The sequence below is a fragment of the Elephas maximus genome, chromosome 4, assembly GCF_024166365.1.
Source record: "Elephas maximus indicus isolate mEleMax1 chromosome 4, mEleMax1 primary haplotype, whole genome shotgun sequence".
Taxonomy (NCBI): Eukaryota; Metazoa; Chordata; class Mammalia; order Proboscidea; family Elephantidae; genus Elephas; species Elephas maximus.
The window spans coordinates 94,196,101-94,215,310 of NC_064822.1; the positions used below are offsets into that span (position 1 = coordinate 94,196,101).

A 19,210-nucleotide genomic window follows, 5' to 3' on the forward strand; every position below is an offset into this window, starting at 1 on the left:
TAAACTTCTTCGAACATCTCACTCAGGAGCACTCAAAAACAAATTTGCAATGAGTAGGAAGTCTCTTTTTGAAGAATCACACTACCTCACAAGCAGCTATATGTTGATCTTTTTGGAAGTGGTGTATGTGTGTATGGGGTGAGATGGAGGAGGTTATCAGTTAAGGTTATACCGCAGCTGCAAGTCTCAGGTAAATCCACAGAATAATCAGGTCTATCCTCTCTCCCTGTTTCAATTTAGGGTGGGCTATGCTCTGGCGGCACAATGGTTAAGCAGCTCAGCTGCTAACTGAAAGGTCAGTGGTTTGAACCCACAGTGGCTCCAAGGGAGAAAAGACCTAATTATCTGCTCCCTCAAAGATTACAGCCTGGGAAACCCTATGCAGAAGTTCTACTCTGTCATATAGGGTTGCAATGAGTTGGAATTGACTCAAGAGCACACAAAAACAACAATATGCCACCTTCTAGTTGTGGGTTATTGTCTTTGACATACATTTATTTAGGTTTTTAATAATTTACTGTGTATCAGATCCCCACTTACTGAAGAGAACAGTCTTGCCTGAAATGAAACTGCTGCACTACATTTATGGGGGCCACTTGCAAAAATCAAGTGATGGCTACTGAAGTATTCAATGAAATAAACAGATACAGTATCTTTCACCTATATTCATAAACAAGTTATTTGTACGCAGTAAACCAAAAACCAAACCCAGTGCCGTTGAGTCAATTCCGACTCACAGCGATCCTATAAGACGGAGTAGAACTGCCCCATAGAGCTTCCAAGGAGCGCCTGGTGGATTCGAACTGCCGACCCTTTGGTTAGCAGCTGTAGCACTTAACCATTACACCACCAGGGTTTCCAACGCAGTAGATAATAAAATTTAATGCTGCACATACTATTTCATCTTTCTCATTTATGCATTTTTTAGTGTATTTAAAAAATATCTATAGTTAACGTTGGAGCCCTGATGGTACAGTGGTAAAGAGCTCGACTGCTAACCAAAAGGTCAGCAGTTTAAATGCACTAGCCGTTCCTTGGAAACTCTATGGGGCAGTTCTACTCTGTCCTATAGGATCGCTGTGAGTCGGAATCGACTCTATGGCAACAGGTTTGGTTTTGGTTATAGTTAATGTATATACATACTGAGTTCTAAATCTCTAAGGAAAAGTCAATATATTTAGTGCAGTTCAGATACTTCAAGGGTAAGTCCCTACTCAGCAAAGACAAACCTGCAAATGAGAAGATATCACAGAGAAGGCTGACTACGTTCTCAAGAGTGTTTACTCACTTGGCTTCCAAGATACACATTCTTTGAATTTGCCTGGACTTGTTTTATTTTTATTCTACTTCTCCAGCATACTTACAAGGTAACATATGAAAACTCCGTGGAGTGCAGTTCTACTCTGAAACACATGGGCTTGCCAGGTGTTGAAACTGACTTAGGAGGAAAGAGTTTGGTTTTTTAGGTTTCCTCTTTTAAAAAAAAAAAAACCCAAAACAAAAAACACTAAACCCATTGCTATGGAGTCGATTCCGACTCATAGCGACCCCATAAGACATAGTACAACTGCCCCATAGGGTTTCGAAGTTTGTAAATCTTTACGGAAACAGGCTGCCACATCTTTCTCCCATGGAACGGCTGGTGGGTTCTCACTGCCGACCTTTTGGATAGCAGCTGAGTGCTTTAACGACTGCACTATCAGGGCTCTTTTTTACTCTCTGCTGCTTCCCAGTTTACTTCCCCCATTCCTGCTCTGCCACAGAGCTTTCCTGGTCAGCTCCTCTGACCCAGCTGATACCCTCAGGTCTGAGATCACCCTTCTGGGTTATGCCTGACAAACACATTGTGGTGTCCCAGAGCCTGCCTCACTCCTCACATGTGACAGACAAAAAATAATCACAGAAAAATCCTGAGAATTAACTGTGCAGCAATATTAAATAATTTCAACAAAATACTGAATGCTGTAGTGAAATGAAGACCCATTGCCTTATTCATCTTGTGTTAGATACTCGAACAATATTCTTTAATAAAGTATCAGATAATTAGAAAATTTGACATCTGTGTTGAAAGTAAAAACGAACAAAAATACAAGTTCTTCCTGTTGGTCTCTTAAAAAACACTAAATAATTCTATATGCCTTCTTAATTTCTATTTTAAGGAGCAAAATTGTAATAATAAATCAAGATTTATTTGCAAATATGTTCACAGTTACCAAGATATCAGATACAGTATCTGACGAATCAATCAAAAATGTACAATAACATTTCAGTTAACAAGGAAGAGGATGCTCTGTACAATACATTCTTTGTTTAAACTCTGATGTTACTAAAAGTAGCATCTAAGACATTGCCCAGGGTAGGAACATTTCTTTGCTCTATAATTGCCTTTGAATTTCTTTTCCCTGCCTGACTAATTGATCTCCCTAAAGTTTTGACAAACAGCAAATTTTGCTATCTTGGGTTATAAGCAAGGTTCTTAGTTAATGATTGTTGAATGATTAAATTAAAGGCAGAGTAGCTGTAGAACAATAAGTTTCATATACCCCTCCCTGCCAGACATCAACTAGAGTTTGAAAGCACAGTTATAGAAAACTGTTTCAGACATTATTGAAATATAATATGTTGACTTAACTTTGCCCTGCCCCTTTCCTTCATCCCTTGCTTCTTTTGAGCAGAGTTTTGCTTAAGTCAAATAATTATAAGTACCAATAAATCTGCATAATCAAGTACTTCTCAGAAGCTCAATATTGATCAAATAAGATGATTTTCCACTGTCAATCACAGTTCTCGGTTGACCAGCCTGCACCCCAGAGAAAACAGATCGTGCACTTATGTGAACAACAGGATTTCCATCCCATTGCTTTCTAATCCTTAATTGCTTGAATGCTTTAGTAAAGGGGCTTCCATACACCACACTTACAATGTCATGTTTCTAAGCCTTCTAATACAGTTTAATCCAGAATAAAGAATAAAAATTTAGCATATATTTTCTTCAATCTTAAAAGTTCCTAAAACAAATTAGTGGTTTATATATCGTTTTATAGTTTGAAGATTTTTTTCCTACCAGTTTGCCATAGAAAGTTAAAGCAAGTCACTGTGATGGGGCAATTCAAATTATTTAAAAAAATTAGGGTGGGAACACATAATTTTGTAATTTTTTACTGTCTATATCCCATAGCTAAATACCCTGTCCCATAGTTTGCTATAAACTATCATCACTCAAATCTTCCATTAATTGACATTCTTAAAGGCCAGGTTGATTTCTCAAACTCACTCCAAATTTGTGTATTCTGTAGTGTACTCTTCACATATGCTCTCTTCCAAATGTCCTTGGCCCTAAGCAGTAGACATGATAAATTCTTCTCTTTATGTATTTGCAAAATGAGTATTCATTCCTTTAAAAAATGTGAAAGCATGTTTGGGTTCATGTTGCTATTTATCTGGCCTAGATTTTTTAACTCTTAACCACTGCGCCACCTGGTGGCGCAGTGGTGAAAAGCACAGGTGCTAACCAAAAGGTTGGCAGTTCTAACCCACCAGCTGCTCCTTGGAAACCCTATGTGGGCAGCTCTACCCTGTCCTATAGGGTCACTATGAGTTGGAATCAACTCGATGGCAATGTCATATAATGAGACCAAGTCCATTTTCACATAAAGCCATTCGTCTAAAGTCATTAAAAATTAAAAAAAAAAAAACAGTATAATTTTCATTCCTATGAAAATGAACCTATAAAGTCAAATTAAAATTACTAAATAAGGTTCTTTGACAATCTGATCCAAACACTCATTTCCACCATCAGTTCTAGCTGTCCATTTTTCTTTCTCTTGTTCTCTTTGTGTCCTCTGTCCCTGCTTTGACAAGTCCAAGGTCCCCAGACTTCATCTCTGCCCTACCACATCTTCTGTTGCTTAACTGCACCAAGAGTTGGTAAACCAAGGCCTGCCACCATTATTTTATATTTGCCAAGCACATGCAACTCAAGCCTTGGCCCTTATCTTTGTTAAGATGTCAGTACTACCCAAGGTGAAAAGTCTTAAAGTCTTGAGTGAGAAATAACTAACATACTGCTTCTCAAAAAAGTCTGAACTGAAGAAGAATTTTAAAATGACAAGGAATAGGAGCTGACTAGAAACAATGTGTTAGCCTAAAATTAAGGGAAGTTAAATACATTATGAACATTACTACTTGGATAAAAGCGTTAAAATGTACTAGTTATTATAATTAAATGTCAACTCAGAATTTGGATAAATTAATATGCAGGAGGGAGGTTACTTTTACAGAAATGTTTTGCTTTTCTGACTTGTATACTTTGCAACATAATTAGTACCAAAGTCTTCAGTATATATAATCACTAAATCCAAGACAGTCTAAGTTTCCGTACTTAAAAAATAATAGGCCAGAGGCATGTAATCTCAGAAATTATTTATGGATAGTTGAAACTTACAAAATCTGAATACGTAGCTAGCTACAGATCTCAAGAAGTCCCTGGGTGGTGCATACGGTCACATGCTGGCCTGCTAACTGAAAGGCTAGAAGCCACTCAGATGCATCTTGACGGAACGTCTGGTGATCTACTTTTGAAAACCCTATGCGGCACAGTTCTACTCTGACACACACATGGGGCAACCAAGAGTCAGAGTCGATTCCATGGCAACTGTAAAACAGATTTTAAAGTGTGTAAGCTAGCATAGTGACTTCTATTCAAGCAAAGAAAACTGTACTTTAAAAAAGCAAAATAAATTAAAATATCCTATTAACAGACTCTATTTCTCTATAAAGTCAATGATGGCCAAAGTTAATTCTGAATTAATATAGCTTGAGGATTTTTTTATTTCTAATAACTGATAGAAATATATCAACCCTGCACATGCATTGACACTGATAATGTTTGTTAATGATAAAAGGAAATTTTATAAATGCACAACCGATATATACCTTAAAAAAAAAAAAAACTGATGAAGGGAAAAAAAACCTTTTTTGTTACATAACATAGTTTTATAATATATTTTATAATATATTTGGTCTTATATTCATAGATCATTGTTTCTCTGGGATTATCACTGAATGTTTCAAGGGAATGTACTGAACATTTCTTCTAATAATTAAAAAAAATTTTTTCATGTAGTATGGCTACAGGCAATATAGTTCAGAGTAATACACCTGAGGTACATGGTTAAGTTTTATTTTTAAACTTTTCCAGTGTTTTCATTAGTGCCAGGTAAACATTAATATTATATGTTAATTAAAATTACACTATTCTCATTTTTCTATTTAGAGGCTTCCTTTCGTGGAAATATGTATGAATGTGAAAGAAGTAACTGTAAAATGAAATGTGTAGAACATAATATCCTCTCATTTGGAACTTATATATTTTCCAGTGATGGCAGTCTTTCCCAATTTGTCATTTAGCAATTGTTGACTGCATGGCTTATACGTACAAGGCACTGAGGCATTACAATAGTGGAAACTAGAGTCATGGGATTAATTAATATAACCTAGAAAAGGAAAGATATCTAAACACAAATTATAAGATCCTATAATTATCATCTGAGTTATACAAGGGAAGTGCTAGAAGAGTGTACAGGGTATAAGTCTTTGTTTTTGGGAGATAATCAGAGAGATTGAAAGAAAAAAAGTGACACCTGTCCAGGGCACAAATGATGGTTAGAACAGGAAGATGGTAGCAATAAGGAAGAAGGAGAAGGAGGGTAAAGTCTAGGCAGAGGCACAGCATGAGGAAAGGCACAGAGAAGGGGATCATAATGGGTCCAAGGTGATGGCAAGGCGTTCAGATTGACTAGAATTCCGTGTGGGAGAGTGGTGAGATACTGGGAAGACAGGCAGGGTGTTGTATTAGGGTGCAGCTTGGAGAAGAATATCTTTGCTGAATGAATACGATGAACCAAGCACTCAGTGCAAGTCAGAACAATGAACTGCCGAGTAGGGAATCTATCTAGCTATTTTTGTGCTCCTAATTACAGGGCTCAAGTGCTATATTATAGGAAGCAAATACTGAATCAGCCCATTAAGAAAGTATCCTTCATTAGCAATAATTTTAAATAGTCAGGCAGTTTTAAAGTTCCAGAATAGATTATTTATGGTTGTGTATATTTGGGGAGCCAGGAGGTAGGGAGGTGGATGGACACAGATAAACAGAAAAGAAAGTATTCTAATTTACTTATCTGTTACAAAGTGCTTATTCTAGTCTAGAAAATGTGTTACTGACAAATCTTAGGAAAAAAAAAATTAGTACAGATTATTACTGCCTTACAACTGTTACTCTCCTAAATGAGGTGGATTTACTAGCTTTTTAACTTTGAGAAAGTCATTCAGGCCTCTAAGTATTACTGACCTCACTTGTAAGCTGGGAAGAAAAATCACACTTTATTCAGAGGTGTTGAATTTGTTCTGGAAAGTTATATTTTTTCTCTACAGACCTGTCCATTGCATTTTTTAAAGTGCAGTGGAGAATACTGTTCATAGTATGGTCTTTGATTGTTAAAAATCTTTATTTTCTGCTGTTACATGCTATTTTTTCCTTCTAAATATTGTTTATCTCTGCCTCCTCTCCCCAGTGTGATGGTTAAGATTGTTTGTCAACTTGGCTGGGCCATGATTCTCAGTGTTTTGGCAGTTGTATACTATTGTTATCACTTCCCTGTTAAAATTTGATATGTGACACCCCCATGATGGAATCTGCTGAGTGGTACTGGTGGGGGCAGGGCCTGGAGTGGCTCACCACCCCCTCAGCCTTCATCTCTCCACCTTCCACCACCTATTTCCTTCCTGCTTGCCTTGCCAAGGTTTTTGGCTTGTTCTGGATCTGGCAGCTGCCTCTTGTATGGCCTCTGGTTCTTGGGACTTGAGCTAGCAGCTTACCTGTTCATCTTGGGATTCATGGGTTTTCATGGCCTGTGAGCCAGCTCCTGCAGCTACGTGAATCAGGAGAAACCTTGCAGTCTTGCCTGCTGACCTTGGGATTCCTCGACCTTGACAGCCTGTTAGCGGGAGCCCTGCTCTCTGACCTGATGATCTTGGGTTCACCAGCTTCTGCAGCTCTGTGAACTGGGAAAGGCCTCTATCCTGATCCACAGACTTGGGATGTTCCAACCTCTACAATCACGTGAGCTGTTCCCTTGATATAAATCTCTCTCTCTCTATGTTTATATACTTTACTGGTTTTGCTTCTCTAGAGAACCCTGCATAAGACAACCAGTATTGCCAGAGATCTCTTCATTTTATTGGTTTCTAAGAACCAACTTTTGTTCTCTTTGATTCTCTCTAATATTTCTTTACTTTGCATTATTTTTCTCTTATCTTTTTAATTTCCATCCTTTGCTTACTCTACATGCTTACTCCGTGTTCTAGTTCTAACTCCTTGAGTGGATCCTTTTAGCTATTAATTTTAATATGTTGTTTCTCATTATGATTTGTTCTTCAACTCATGAATTTGAAGGTTTTTTTTTTTTCAGTTTCCAGACTAAACCTGAATGGATAACAGATATTTTATATTGACAACTCAGAGCTCATCAAAATTATCACACCATCTCCATTAAGAATGGTGTCACTTTTCCACCTGATGTCTTTTCAGGAAACAGCTACAATTAGAGATCAGGATACATGGATATGAACTGCCTCAATACTCAGCCAATATCTATAAACAATACACCTCAGGTGTGAATTTAAGGTGATAGGAGATTTGGCCCTGAGAGTTTCATTCCAGGTAACTATATAAAATCTACCAATAAACCTACAAACAAAAATATAATAAATGCTATACTACTTAGAAATGGAAAATCTGTTCAGGGCATTTTTTATGATGAACATGTTCTGCCTCTTGCTTTCTTTCCAGCAAAGATCTCAGGCAACCAACAGCAGTGGCAGACTAGGTATAATACTGCCTTTACCAGTATTATGAAGCAGACAGGCTGAGAGTATATTATTCTTTTTATGGGAATTTAAAACATAAAAGAGGTTAAACATGTTAGATAACATTCACACATTTTCTGTGTCCATGGACATGAATATTAGTTCATAAATGTTGGGAATATTTGTTTTATATAAGTATTTCTTTTACATGTCTATTACAAACCAATGTGTTCTGCCACAATGAGGAAGGTTTATAGCTTGCCAGACTGGATACACACCAGTGATTACCCAACTCTTATCCTTGTTTGCTTCATTTCACTGAACTTCAAGACAGTACTCTAGGAAAAATATAGTAAGAAAAAGGTGAGAAAACCTGGCTTTTGTTTTCTTTTTTTGGTAAAGAGTTTGAGGTTATTCTAAGAACATTCTACAAACATAGAATTTCTTTGTATTTTTCTTTTTTTCAGTTCTTTGTATTTTTCATAGCCAGGAATTATCTGTGCCTCACTTTCCTCTACTAGTGTGCATAGTCAAGAGATAACTGTAACTGAATACAGTACAAAAACACAAATAAAATGTAAAAATAAGTGTGAAATTAATCTTTTTTAAATAAAGGAAGAAATACGTATTCCTACTAAAAAGTCATATAATTTGTTATTTGCAGAAAGTAGGAACAAAACTGTTTTGAAGTGTCTCAACCTCTACATCTTCTAGGTCCCTTCACCATTAGTAGACATTTTTAATAAGTTTATGAGTTAATTCTGTGAGATACAGGAAACTACATACATCTTTTATTGTTAAACAGTCTTAATAACATATTCAGAAGTCTAGATTAGTAACTTTCAGTTTTTCTTCCTATTGAGGGGGAAAAACCTAAAGGTTTAAAGCGGTAAACTATTACATCCAGAAATACCATTTAATCAATTAACTCACTAATGAAACTTGTCTAATGAAAATTACACATTGGGTGCTTTTTCAAGTTTTCCTTTTAAATAATAATTGCATTTTTTCTATATGCTTCTTTGTAATTAGTGTATTTAAAATGTGGTTTGGATATTTACTCAACTACCATGTAATTTATGTCTACTTCTTTGGATTAATTTTCTAATAAAATTAATGAAAGCAACATAAGGATTAATAATGATACCTTATATTTTATAGTTCTTAGGAGATACAAGTACTTTATTATAGATTTCAATGCCTTTACCAGTATTATGAGGCAGACAGGTTGAGACTGTATTATTCTTTTTATGGGAATTTAAAATATAAAAGAGGTTAAACGTGTTAAATAACATTTACATATTTTCTGTGTCCATGGACATGAATATTAGTTCATAAATGTGGGAAGTATTTGTTCTATATGTATGTGCATTTACACGTCTACTAAAAACCAATGTGCTCCACCAAAATGAGGAAAGTTTATAGCTTCCCAGACTGGATACATGCTAGTGATTACCCAACTTTTATCCTTATTTATTTAATTTCATGAACTTCAGGAAAGTACTCTAGGAAAAATGTAGCTCTATGAAAGAATTTAAAGTGACAGTAATTCATTTTGACTTGACAATTTTCTGCCTTTCACTTAATGTTAATACTCTGTGAATGTCCAAAACTGAGTTTGAGAATTACTGTTGTAGTTAAACAACTTGCAATGAGAATTGCCTTGGTGATGTTTGGAAATACCTACCTAAACTAAAAACCCAAACTCCTGTAGCTTATTAAGGCAAAGACGGGCCTAGAATCTGATCTCCTGAAGTCTAGGCCTACTTTCCACTTTCAGTTTGAGAACCAAGAGCTGCAATGATTTTCACTCATGTTCACCAGTGTCTATTGCAGACTAATGTCATTAGAAAGACCAATTTAAAAGAACCATTGTAAGTGCAATCACTATGCAAGCTTAAAAATAAGCCTCATTTTGAAATTCACTGTGTATTCTTATGGTAACTAAGAATGACATACCTGCCCCAGGCTGCCTCATTTGTTGATGCTTTATTAACTGGAACACAGGAGGAGTCCATGACAGCCGAACTGTTCATCTTGTAGCAGAAACCGCAGTTAGGATCCAACATACATTCATTACAGTAACTGCAAAATGAGAAGAAAGAGTTACAATCATTTTGGCAAAGACAACTGCTTCTCACCCTATACTCTATTCCGTGTGCTTCCCTACATTTTCCATATGACTTAGAGTAAGATTGGGGCCACGTGACTAGTTTTGTCCATGGCAAGAGACGAGTGCCAAGGCAGGGGAGGGCTGGGTGGTCTTTTCCGTTTCCCTCTTCCCTGGCTGCAGTGTACCTGAAAGCCAGGTTGAGATGGGGGGGCTTGGATCCAAGACCCTGGAGGTAGAAGAGCCCCAGTCGACCTTCATCAAATACACTTGTGCTGTCCTAAGCCACCGTGGTTTGCTTGCTACCAAAGCATGATCTGGCCCATCCTGACCGAGCCCTGCCTCATTTCAAGTTGTATGAAAGCATTTACTTCTCTTAATTTTCTCTTTCATGGACCATGCGTTTAAAAAAATTAGAAATAGTTTTTTCCAATATATATACTGAAATAGAAAATCCAAACAATTACACAAAATTATGTCTAAAGAAAATAGTTAAAAAAAACAAAATTTTCTATGCCCCAAATATGGTCATTGTTGACATTATGGCGGTCAGCTACACTTTCAACAAATACACACTGAGTTTCTATCATGTATTTATGCTTAATTTAAAAGAAATAGGTATAGGAAAAAACGCTGACCTTTCTCTAAATTAATTAGATGTACTGGTTGGAGCACAGAGCCATATCAGTTAATCACTGTTTACCCGAAAGCAGTATCCTAACTGCAGGAAAATCCGAAAGAGAGCAGGGTCTTCCAACCTAAGCCTACAGTGTACTTGTGGAATGAGTATCCTCACTGTCACATAGTCATTTGACAATTCTAGAAGATCTTTCATATGGTAGGCACATGCGTGGCACCGGAGACACTAAGATGAGTAAGTCAAAGTCCCTGCTCCTTTGAAGATAAAAAGGAAGGCTAAGAAGCACATATACAAATAAACAATGGCAATGTTATATAAAGTAGGTAAGAACTACCCTGAGGACAGGGGCCTATTCATTTTTCCTTTAAGAGCTAGGAATAATTTCAGAGGTGATACGGGAACTGGATCATAGAAGACATTTACTAGGCAAATGACAGAAGGGCATTTCAGAGAACTGCTTATTTTATAATTAAAGATCAGTCAGCACAGACATATTAAATATCTACTTTGTATAAGTAATTATAATATGGGATGTGGGGGGAGAAACTGGGTAAGACATCAGAAAAAGATATAAAGGACAGTACTTCTGACTCCTCAAAATCAAAATATTTCTTTGATTCATTTAGCTAAATGTGCTAATTGACATTGTGTGAAAATTAGGTTTATTATCATTTCAGCCTCCTCCTGTACATCTTCCTCTGGCAAACAGCCATCTTTATTTTTGACTAAGACTTCAGTCCTGGACCAAAAGCAAGAAAAGAGTCCTTTCAAAACCCACTGAAAGGTCAACGTATTTAGAGAAGTGATTAGGCAATGTAAATATAAATTGTTTACACTTATGATAAGCACAATAAAGAAAACAATTAAAGCATTAGACAGAAATACCCTAAGCTTCTGGCTTTGAGAACCATCCTATGCTTTGGAAAAGAAAGTAATTCCTACAAGTATTTAGTTTTCTTTGTTCATTCTGCCATAAGAGGTCAAATCTAACAACCCTAATTGTCCCAGTTTAACAACCTTAATTGTTTGGGAAAGGGCAACTCCTTTGCAGAGAAACGGCTTTCTACTTTATTTCTCTGAAAATACGTAGTTCATGTAAAACGCCAAAAAGTATAATGATAAAGGCTAACAGTTGGTGGGAACCCACTATCTCTGTATGTCAGACATATATGAGGTGTTACCCATAATGGCTTTACATCTTCTAGTACTCATTCAAGTATCTAACTCTGACCACTACCTCCCCTTCTTCCACCATGCTTATTAAAGACACCCCATGATCATTCATTCAACAAATATAAATATTTATGCCTACTATGTGTCAGGCACTATTCTAGGTACTGGGACACACTGTTGTTAGTTGCCATCAAGTTGATTCTAACTTAGGGCGACTCCATGTGTGCAGAGTAGAGCTGCTTCATAGGTTTTTCAAGGCTATGACTTTTTGGAAGCAGATCGCCAGGCCTGTCTTCTGAGGTGCCTCTGGGTGGGTCTAAGCCACCAACCAGATTTCCTACTCTGGTGGAGCTTATCTGTATATCACGCCTCCTGGTGCCCTCCAGTTAACTGACCCTTCTACGTGCTCCCTGCTCATTAGCTTTTTCCTCTCTCTAGTTCTCTCCTTACCCAGCTTATTGATCACGTCCATCATTTCAATATCCTAAATTTCTCAGCCCCTCTATCTTCCCATCCCACCCAGCTATCGAAAATCCCAGGCCTATGTGAATGTAAGAAGCCCTGCTGGTACAGACAGGCATTCAGCTCCCAACCTAAAGGTTGGCAGTTCGAACCCACCCAGCAGCTCCGTGGGAAAGAGAGCTGGTGATCTGTTTCCATAAAGATTAAAAAAAACCCTATGGGGCAATTCTGCTTTGTCACATAGGTCACTATGAATCGAAATTGACTCGACAGCACCCAACAACAACAATAAATGAACACAACATTTGCCTTTTCCTGTGCCTTCACTGACACAGCCAAGAATCACGCCGTAGGCCAGATCATTAGATCCTCTATAAGTCATAATCACCAGCCTCAAATGGACCTTCAACAAGCCTGAAATTCTTAATAGTTTTCTCTGGTCAATTCTACATAAGACTATTTCAACCACTCAAAACGAGGACTATCTCAGTTCTCTCCACTGTCTTCAAACCTCCAATGCTTCACTTTCCTTTACTCTCACAAATGACCTCAACTTCAGCTTTACAGAGAAAGAAGACAGTAGTTGGGAACTTTGGTATCTTCTGAATAGCAAACATATAAACTCTCCACTCTACTTTTTTTACTCTTCAGTTACAAGGAGAAGCTTTTCTTACCTAAATCCAATTTCTCAATCTGGGCTTGTGTTCTATTCTAATTCCTTGGGCTATCTCAGACCTTTTTAATTAATGCCCCTCTTTCCTTTTCTTACACTTCCAATGTCTTAAGACAGAAGCATAGATTATTGACTTGAGATTGTTCTTTTTTAATATAAATTTTAATGTAATTTACAACTATAAATTTCTAAGCACTGTGGGTTCCCTCCATCTCATAAGTTTTGGTATGTTGTGTCTCCACTTTATCTCAAAGTAGTTTCTAATTTCCCTTTTGATGTCTTCTTTAGCCCACTGGTTATTTTGGAGTGTGTTGTTTAATTTCGACATATTTGTGAATTTCCCCAGGAGCCCTGGTAGTACAGTGGTTAAGCCTCGGCTGCTAACCAAAAGCTGGTGGTTTGAACATCAGCTGCTCTGAGGAAGAAAGAGGAGGCAACCTTGGAAACATTATGGGGCAGTTCTACTTTGTCTTCTAGGGTTGTTATTAGTTGGAATTGACTCAATGGCAATGGATTTGGTTTCAGGTCATTGATTTCTAATTTTACTCCATTGTAATCAGAGAAAACACATCGTATAACTTCAGTCCTCTTAAATTTACTGAATCTTGTTCAATGGCTCAGCACAAGATCTATCCTAGAGAATGTTCCATGCATACTTGAAATGTTCCATGTGTACTGTTGGATGGAGTGTTCTATATCCTTTAGGTTCTAGATGGTTTATAGCTAATATGCTAATCTTTAAATATCTTAACCTTCTGGTTTCTAATAGTCTGTACCTCCACTTAACTTCATCTAAGTCCTGGAAATTGTCATCATTTACATAGAACAGGGGTTAGCAAACTAGAGCCCTTGGGACAAATCTGGCTCAAAACCTATTTTTGTAAATAATTTCACTGGGACACAGTCATGCATATTTGTTTATTTATTTTCCATGGCTACTTTTGTGATACAACAGCATAGATAAACAGTTGCAAAGTAAAAAATCTTTACTATATGGCCCTTTACAGAACAAGTTTGCCAATCCCGATCTAGAACTTATATATAGATCCCATATGCCAATTCCTCACTCCTTTCCCTCAAGCTCCCTCACTCCTTTGACACCTGCTCCTCTACTTCACATAGACCTTCAACAGTTCTTTCTACCTGATCCTTCACTTGCTTCATCACTGTCATGGATTGAATTGTGTCCCCCCAAAATATGTGTTAACTTGGTTAGGCCATCATTCCTAGTATGTGTGGTTGTCCTCCATTTTGTGATTGTAAGTTTATGTCAAAGAGGATTACGGTAGGATTCTAATACCCTTACTAAGGTCACATCTCTGATCCAATGTAAAGGGAGTTTCCCTGGAGTGTGGCCTGCACCATCCTTTATCTTACAATAGATAATAGGGAAGCTAGCAGAGAGTGGGGGACCCTCATAACACCAAGAAACAGCACCGGGACACAGCCTGTCTTTTAAACCTGGGGTTCTTGTGTAGAGAAGCTCCTAGTCCAGGGGAAGATTGATGACAAGAACCTTTCCTCAGAGCTGACAGAGAAAGCCTTCCCCTGGAGTTGACACCCTGAATTTAGACTTCTAGCCTACTAGACTGTGACAGAATAAACTTCTCTTTGTTAAACCATTCACTTGTGGTATTTCTGTTTTTTTTTTTTTTTTTTAGATGAGTAGGACAATGACTTTGCTTCCTCTTCTGGAATCTTCTTGGTAAATCCCTTTACCTGTGCTTACCAGACCTTTAATGTCTGTGTATTTATGTCTTTCTATTATAGCCACCCTATGAACCTTCATGCTTGGCTGTTTCCAACCTGATTTCTTCTGTGCAGTACTGGTGAGGAAATAACACAACCAGGCATATTGACAACACAACACAGTCATAGTATTCAGCCTCACCTGGATCCTCACTGCTGCTAGGAAACTTTTACATGGCCCCAATCAATGACTTTGCATATTCCCACAACTGATATTCCAAAAGCTCCTCTCAAATCCTAACCCTTATTCCCCCTTCAATCTCTTAGAAGAAGGCCTTGCCAACTCTTTCTTCACAGTGAAAACTGAAGGGAATAGGCACAAACTTTCTCAGCTTTAAACTCATACTTGAGCAAACATATCTATAACCATACCTGTCCTCACCTCTTTTCCTCCAGGTGCTGAAAAGAGGTATTTAAAGATCATCTCTCTATCACGGTTTTTAATTGCATTCCCTCTGGTCTTCATCAACACCTTGTCCCATTGGTTACTTTCTTTTCTTTTTACTTTCAAACCTCTTCCAGAATATACTGCCATAGTCTATGTGCAGGCTTACGTCTAAAAAGGATGAAAACTGTCTTTTTACTACCCTACACTGACTTTCTACACCAGCTCACAGTTTTCATTCAATAAAAAGAGGGCAAATGCTAAAATGTGTTCAATTTCCTTACCACCCCAAGGAGCTGGCCACCGTTTGGGAACTGATATTGCTGGCCCTTATCTTGGGCTTCTGGATGAAAGATAAAATTTCTTAAAACTCCCTCATCCTTGACCTGGATTTTCTTCTTCTTCTTTTTTAATCGTCATATGGACTACTTTATGGCAAAATCCTTCCAAATACAACAACATTCCAAATTTCAACTTGACATTTAGACAGTAACTCAAAATTTTTAAATATCTGGGGAATCTGCTAATTGACCTTTTACAGAAACATATATCACAACTGTGGCTTTAACAAATGGCACTAAAAAAATGGAACAACTTCTAGAAGTAGCTTACTAGTTTTTATTCATGATTTGCCCTTTAAAGTTTTCTTGAACATGACCTGATGAATTTGTTAAGTTTTCTAAATATAAAACCTGAGAACTTAAACACATTGGCACATAATGAATGCTCATGAGACTACTTGAAGCACAGATTAAATCATTTTCATGAAAAGCAGATTGGCATGTTAGGTCATTTGAGCCCTTTCATCGTGTGACCTGGGTGGGTTCTAAATTTTGGACTTCTAAATTTCTCCATCCTAAGAGCATATGATCTCTATGAACCCCTCAGTTCCAGGATTCCACATGAGAGAAAAAGAGAGAAATATCACATAATGAAACCCTAAATTCAAATAAACTTTAACTATATACAACATATTAGAAAGCTATGTATCTCACATATATTTAGTCTTACACACTGATTTCAGAGGCAGAAAAATATAGGAGTGCCCTACTTTAAGAAATTCTATGGGGCAGTTCTACTCTGTCCTCTAGGGTCGCTATGAGTCTGAATTGACTCGATGGCACTGAGTTTGGTTTGTTTTTGGTTTTACTTTAAGAAACTTAAAACTTACAAAAGTAATGAATTGACAAGGTATTTACTGGGGATTGCAACCAAAGTCACAAAACAATTTGTGTATAAACTGTTGGATGATGAGCTAATTTGCTCTGTAAACTTTCGCCTAAAGCACAATAAGAACAACAAAGCACCACGATGCTGTAAGACATGTGGAAAGACATGCATTAAAATGACAAAACAAAAAACAAACATTCCACCTTGAGATGAAGCCTACCCTTATCCTGTTTAAACTGAAACTATTGCTGATGCCTTTGCCAATCTCAGTCCCCACATAGTGCTTTTATTTACTGTTTGTTGTTCATTTTATTATTCTTGCAAAAGAATATAAGCTCCATATAGTTGGAAGAAACAAAAAAGGTGTTCACAAAAAGACAGTGCTTTATAAAAGGAATGTCTGAATGAATTAAATAAAATGATATTCTTTCCTACTGATAGAAAATATTTTGAATTTCAAACAAATCAGTGTGTATAAAATTGATGGAGACGTACTCTGCTTTGCTCTGTGCATACCTCTATCATAGGACATACAACATATCTTTACTGACTGCTATATTGGTTTTCTAGGGCTACAGTAACAAAGTACCACAAACTGGGTTGCTTGTTGTCTCACAGTTCCAGAAGCTAGACATCGAACATCAAGGTGTCGACAGGGCCATGCTCTCTCTGCAGGCTCCAGGGGAGGGTCCTTCCTTGCTTAGTATCTTCTGGTGGTTCCCACAGAACCTCAGCTTCCTTAGCTTGTAGATGTATCACTTCAATCTCTGCCTTCATCTTCACAGGATATTCTCCTCTGACTCTTTGTGTCTTTACATGGCCATCTTCCCTCTGTGCGTGTTTCTGTATCCAAATTTCTCTCTTCTTTAAGGGCACCGCTCATATTGAATCAAGGACACACCATAATCCAGAAGGACTCATCTTAACTATTTTCAAATAAGGTCACATTCAGAGGTTCTGGGTGGACATGAATTTTGGGGGGACACTATTCCACCCAAGACAAATGGTTTGCAAATAGACTATGAGGGTTTCAATGGAGAAGACCAGGCTTATCAACTGCATCTGCAGAGCCCAACAGTCTCCACTGTGTTAAGGCTGGGTCCCCAATACATGCTTACTGAATAAATCAAATCATGATAGCTTTATAAATCAAGGCATCACTGAAGTTCATCAACCTGTTTTTGCCCATATATGGAGAACCTTTTTTGTGGAGGTGAGTTAAGGTGAAGATCTCATTAGTCATTTTTAGGATGAAATAAAAAAAAAAGGCTGAACTAATTTTCAAAGGGCACTTTAAGCTGAGCCCTGTATTTAAACTACCAGAGGCTAAAGCTGCCATTTGCAAACACTACAACTAAAATTGAACTGGTCAGTAATTTTGATAACTCACTTTTAGAAAGATATACCAACTAAAAAGGCCAATTTCCTTGAGGTTGATACGGAAAAGCCATAGAAAGAGAGGGCTCTCTTTTTAAATCACAGCTAGAAAAATTCCATAGTAAAAAGACATTAAGATTTTAGGGAAAATTTGTAGTAAGTAGGTGTTCCCAGAATTCACGTTATTGTTCTCTATTGTTGACATTTCACTTTGGAAGACTGTACGATAAACAATGATGCTGCTCTGCGATGGGCTACAACTGCTGGAGAACTGAATGCAGGCCATACTAGAAAACTCTCCTGGGAAATTGGAAAATTAAAGAATACAGACAATGATTATAATTAGAACCAAACAGTTCTTTTCTTGCTAGTTGCAGGGGAGGAAGATTCAACTTTTGAATCTCTGGCATTTCTTTTTAAGAAGGAGAAAAAATAAGTATTCACATATTTAGAACAAAACTGGTCCTAAAACTCTAAAATGCTTCCAATTAAAGTAAAAAAGGGCAGGACAAAAGGCAGCTTAGTGTCTACTGGAGAGAAAAGATGGCCTATTTTCATTTAATCAATTGTTTACACGTTTTACAAGGCACCCAGGGTCTCAACTGAATCTGCCCTCTTCCTTCTCCTAAGAAAATCTTTTTTAAAAATTGATTTGGGTTAATTTAGAACATTTGTAGCTTCCATTCTGTGAAGTCTGATGTGAACCTGGTCCTCTAGAAAATGGTCCATTTGTTTTAAAGTATGTGTCATTAAACCCAATGCGAAGGAACATTAAGAACAACAGTGTTTGGTCTTAAAATGCCTGTCTCTGGTATGCTCTCATTTCAGAAAAACAATGGCAGCAAATGCAGGTGTTGGGATAATCTGTAACCACCGCTCCACTTTCGTTCTCTGCAGGTAACTCTGTTCACTCATTCGTTCCTTATGCATGAATTTAACACCCTATTTTGTGCAATAAATGTGGCTTTCTGTTAACCATCTCCTTCTTTCATTTCTGGTGTCAGCTATTCTAATCCTTTCCTAATCTTTACTACCCCTTTCCTTATTCCAAACTGCCCCACCTTGGTTATCAGGTAAGTTAGAATCTGATTTACCAGAGGAAACTTCCCCTATTGAGTGAACTCCCTACCTTGTTAGTAGCCCCTTTATAGAGGCATAACTAGGGTATGGCAGGTATGGCAGATAGTGCACCAGCCCAGGGCATGTGGTGTCACTGAGCAGTTTCTATTAACCCAGTATGGCCAGCTGCGTATCTATGGAAAATGGAGCCTATGGCAAGCACTGAAATTGCGCCCCTGTCCAAACATCTGACACCCCTCTTTTAGATAACTTTACCGTAGTATCAGCTCAAAAATACAAGGCAAGCTCATTAATCTTTTAATTAACATATTACTATGCTTGAGGAAGAATACTGGGTTGTACCAGGTTAACAGAAACTGCTCAGTGTGCTACGAGCCCAGGGCTGGTGCAGTACTCTGCATATACCACTGCCTCTGAAGGACCAGGTTTCTACATCTGCACTGCCAAGAAAACTCCTGGACACCTGCCTTCTTTCCCTGCCAGAGTGTGGATGTCAAATGACTCCTTCCTCCCACCTGGAAT

General features: G+C 37.6%; 1 protein-coding gene across 1 annotated transcript in view; it reads right to left on the minus strand.

The window, feature by feature from the left end:
• SLC2A13 (solute carrier family 2 member 13) overlaps positions 1–19,210 on the minus strand; it is a 380,110-nt gene that overhangs the window by 46,621 nt on the left and 314,279 nt on the right. Inside the window, exon 7 of the mRNA XM_049882832.1 lies at positions 9,829–9,954. Coding sequence (XP_049738789.1) covers positions 9,829–9,954 — 126 coding nt within the window. The remainder of the gene's footprint in view (positions 1–9,828; positions 9,955–19,210) is intronic.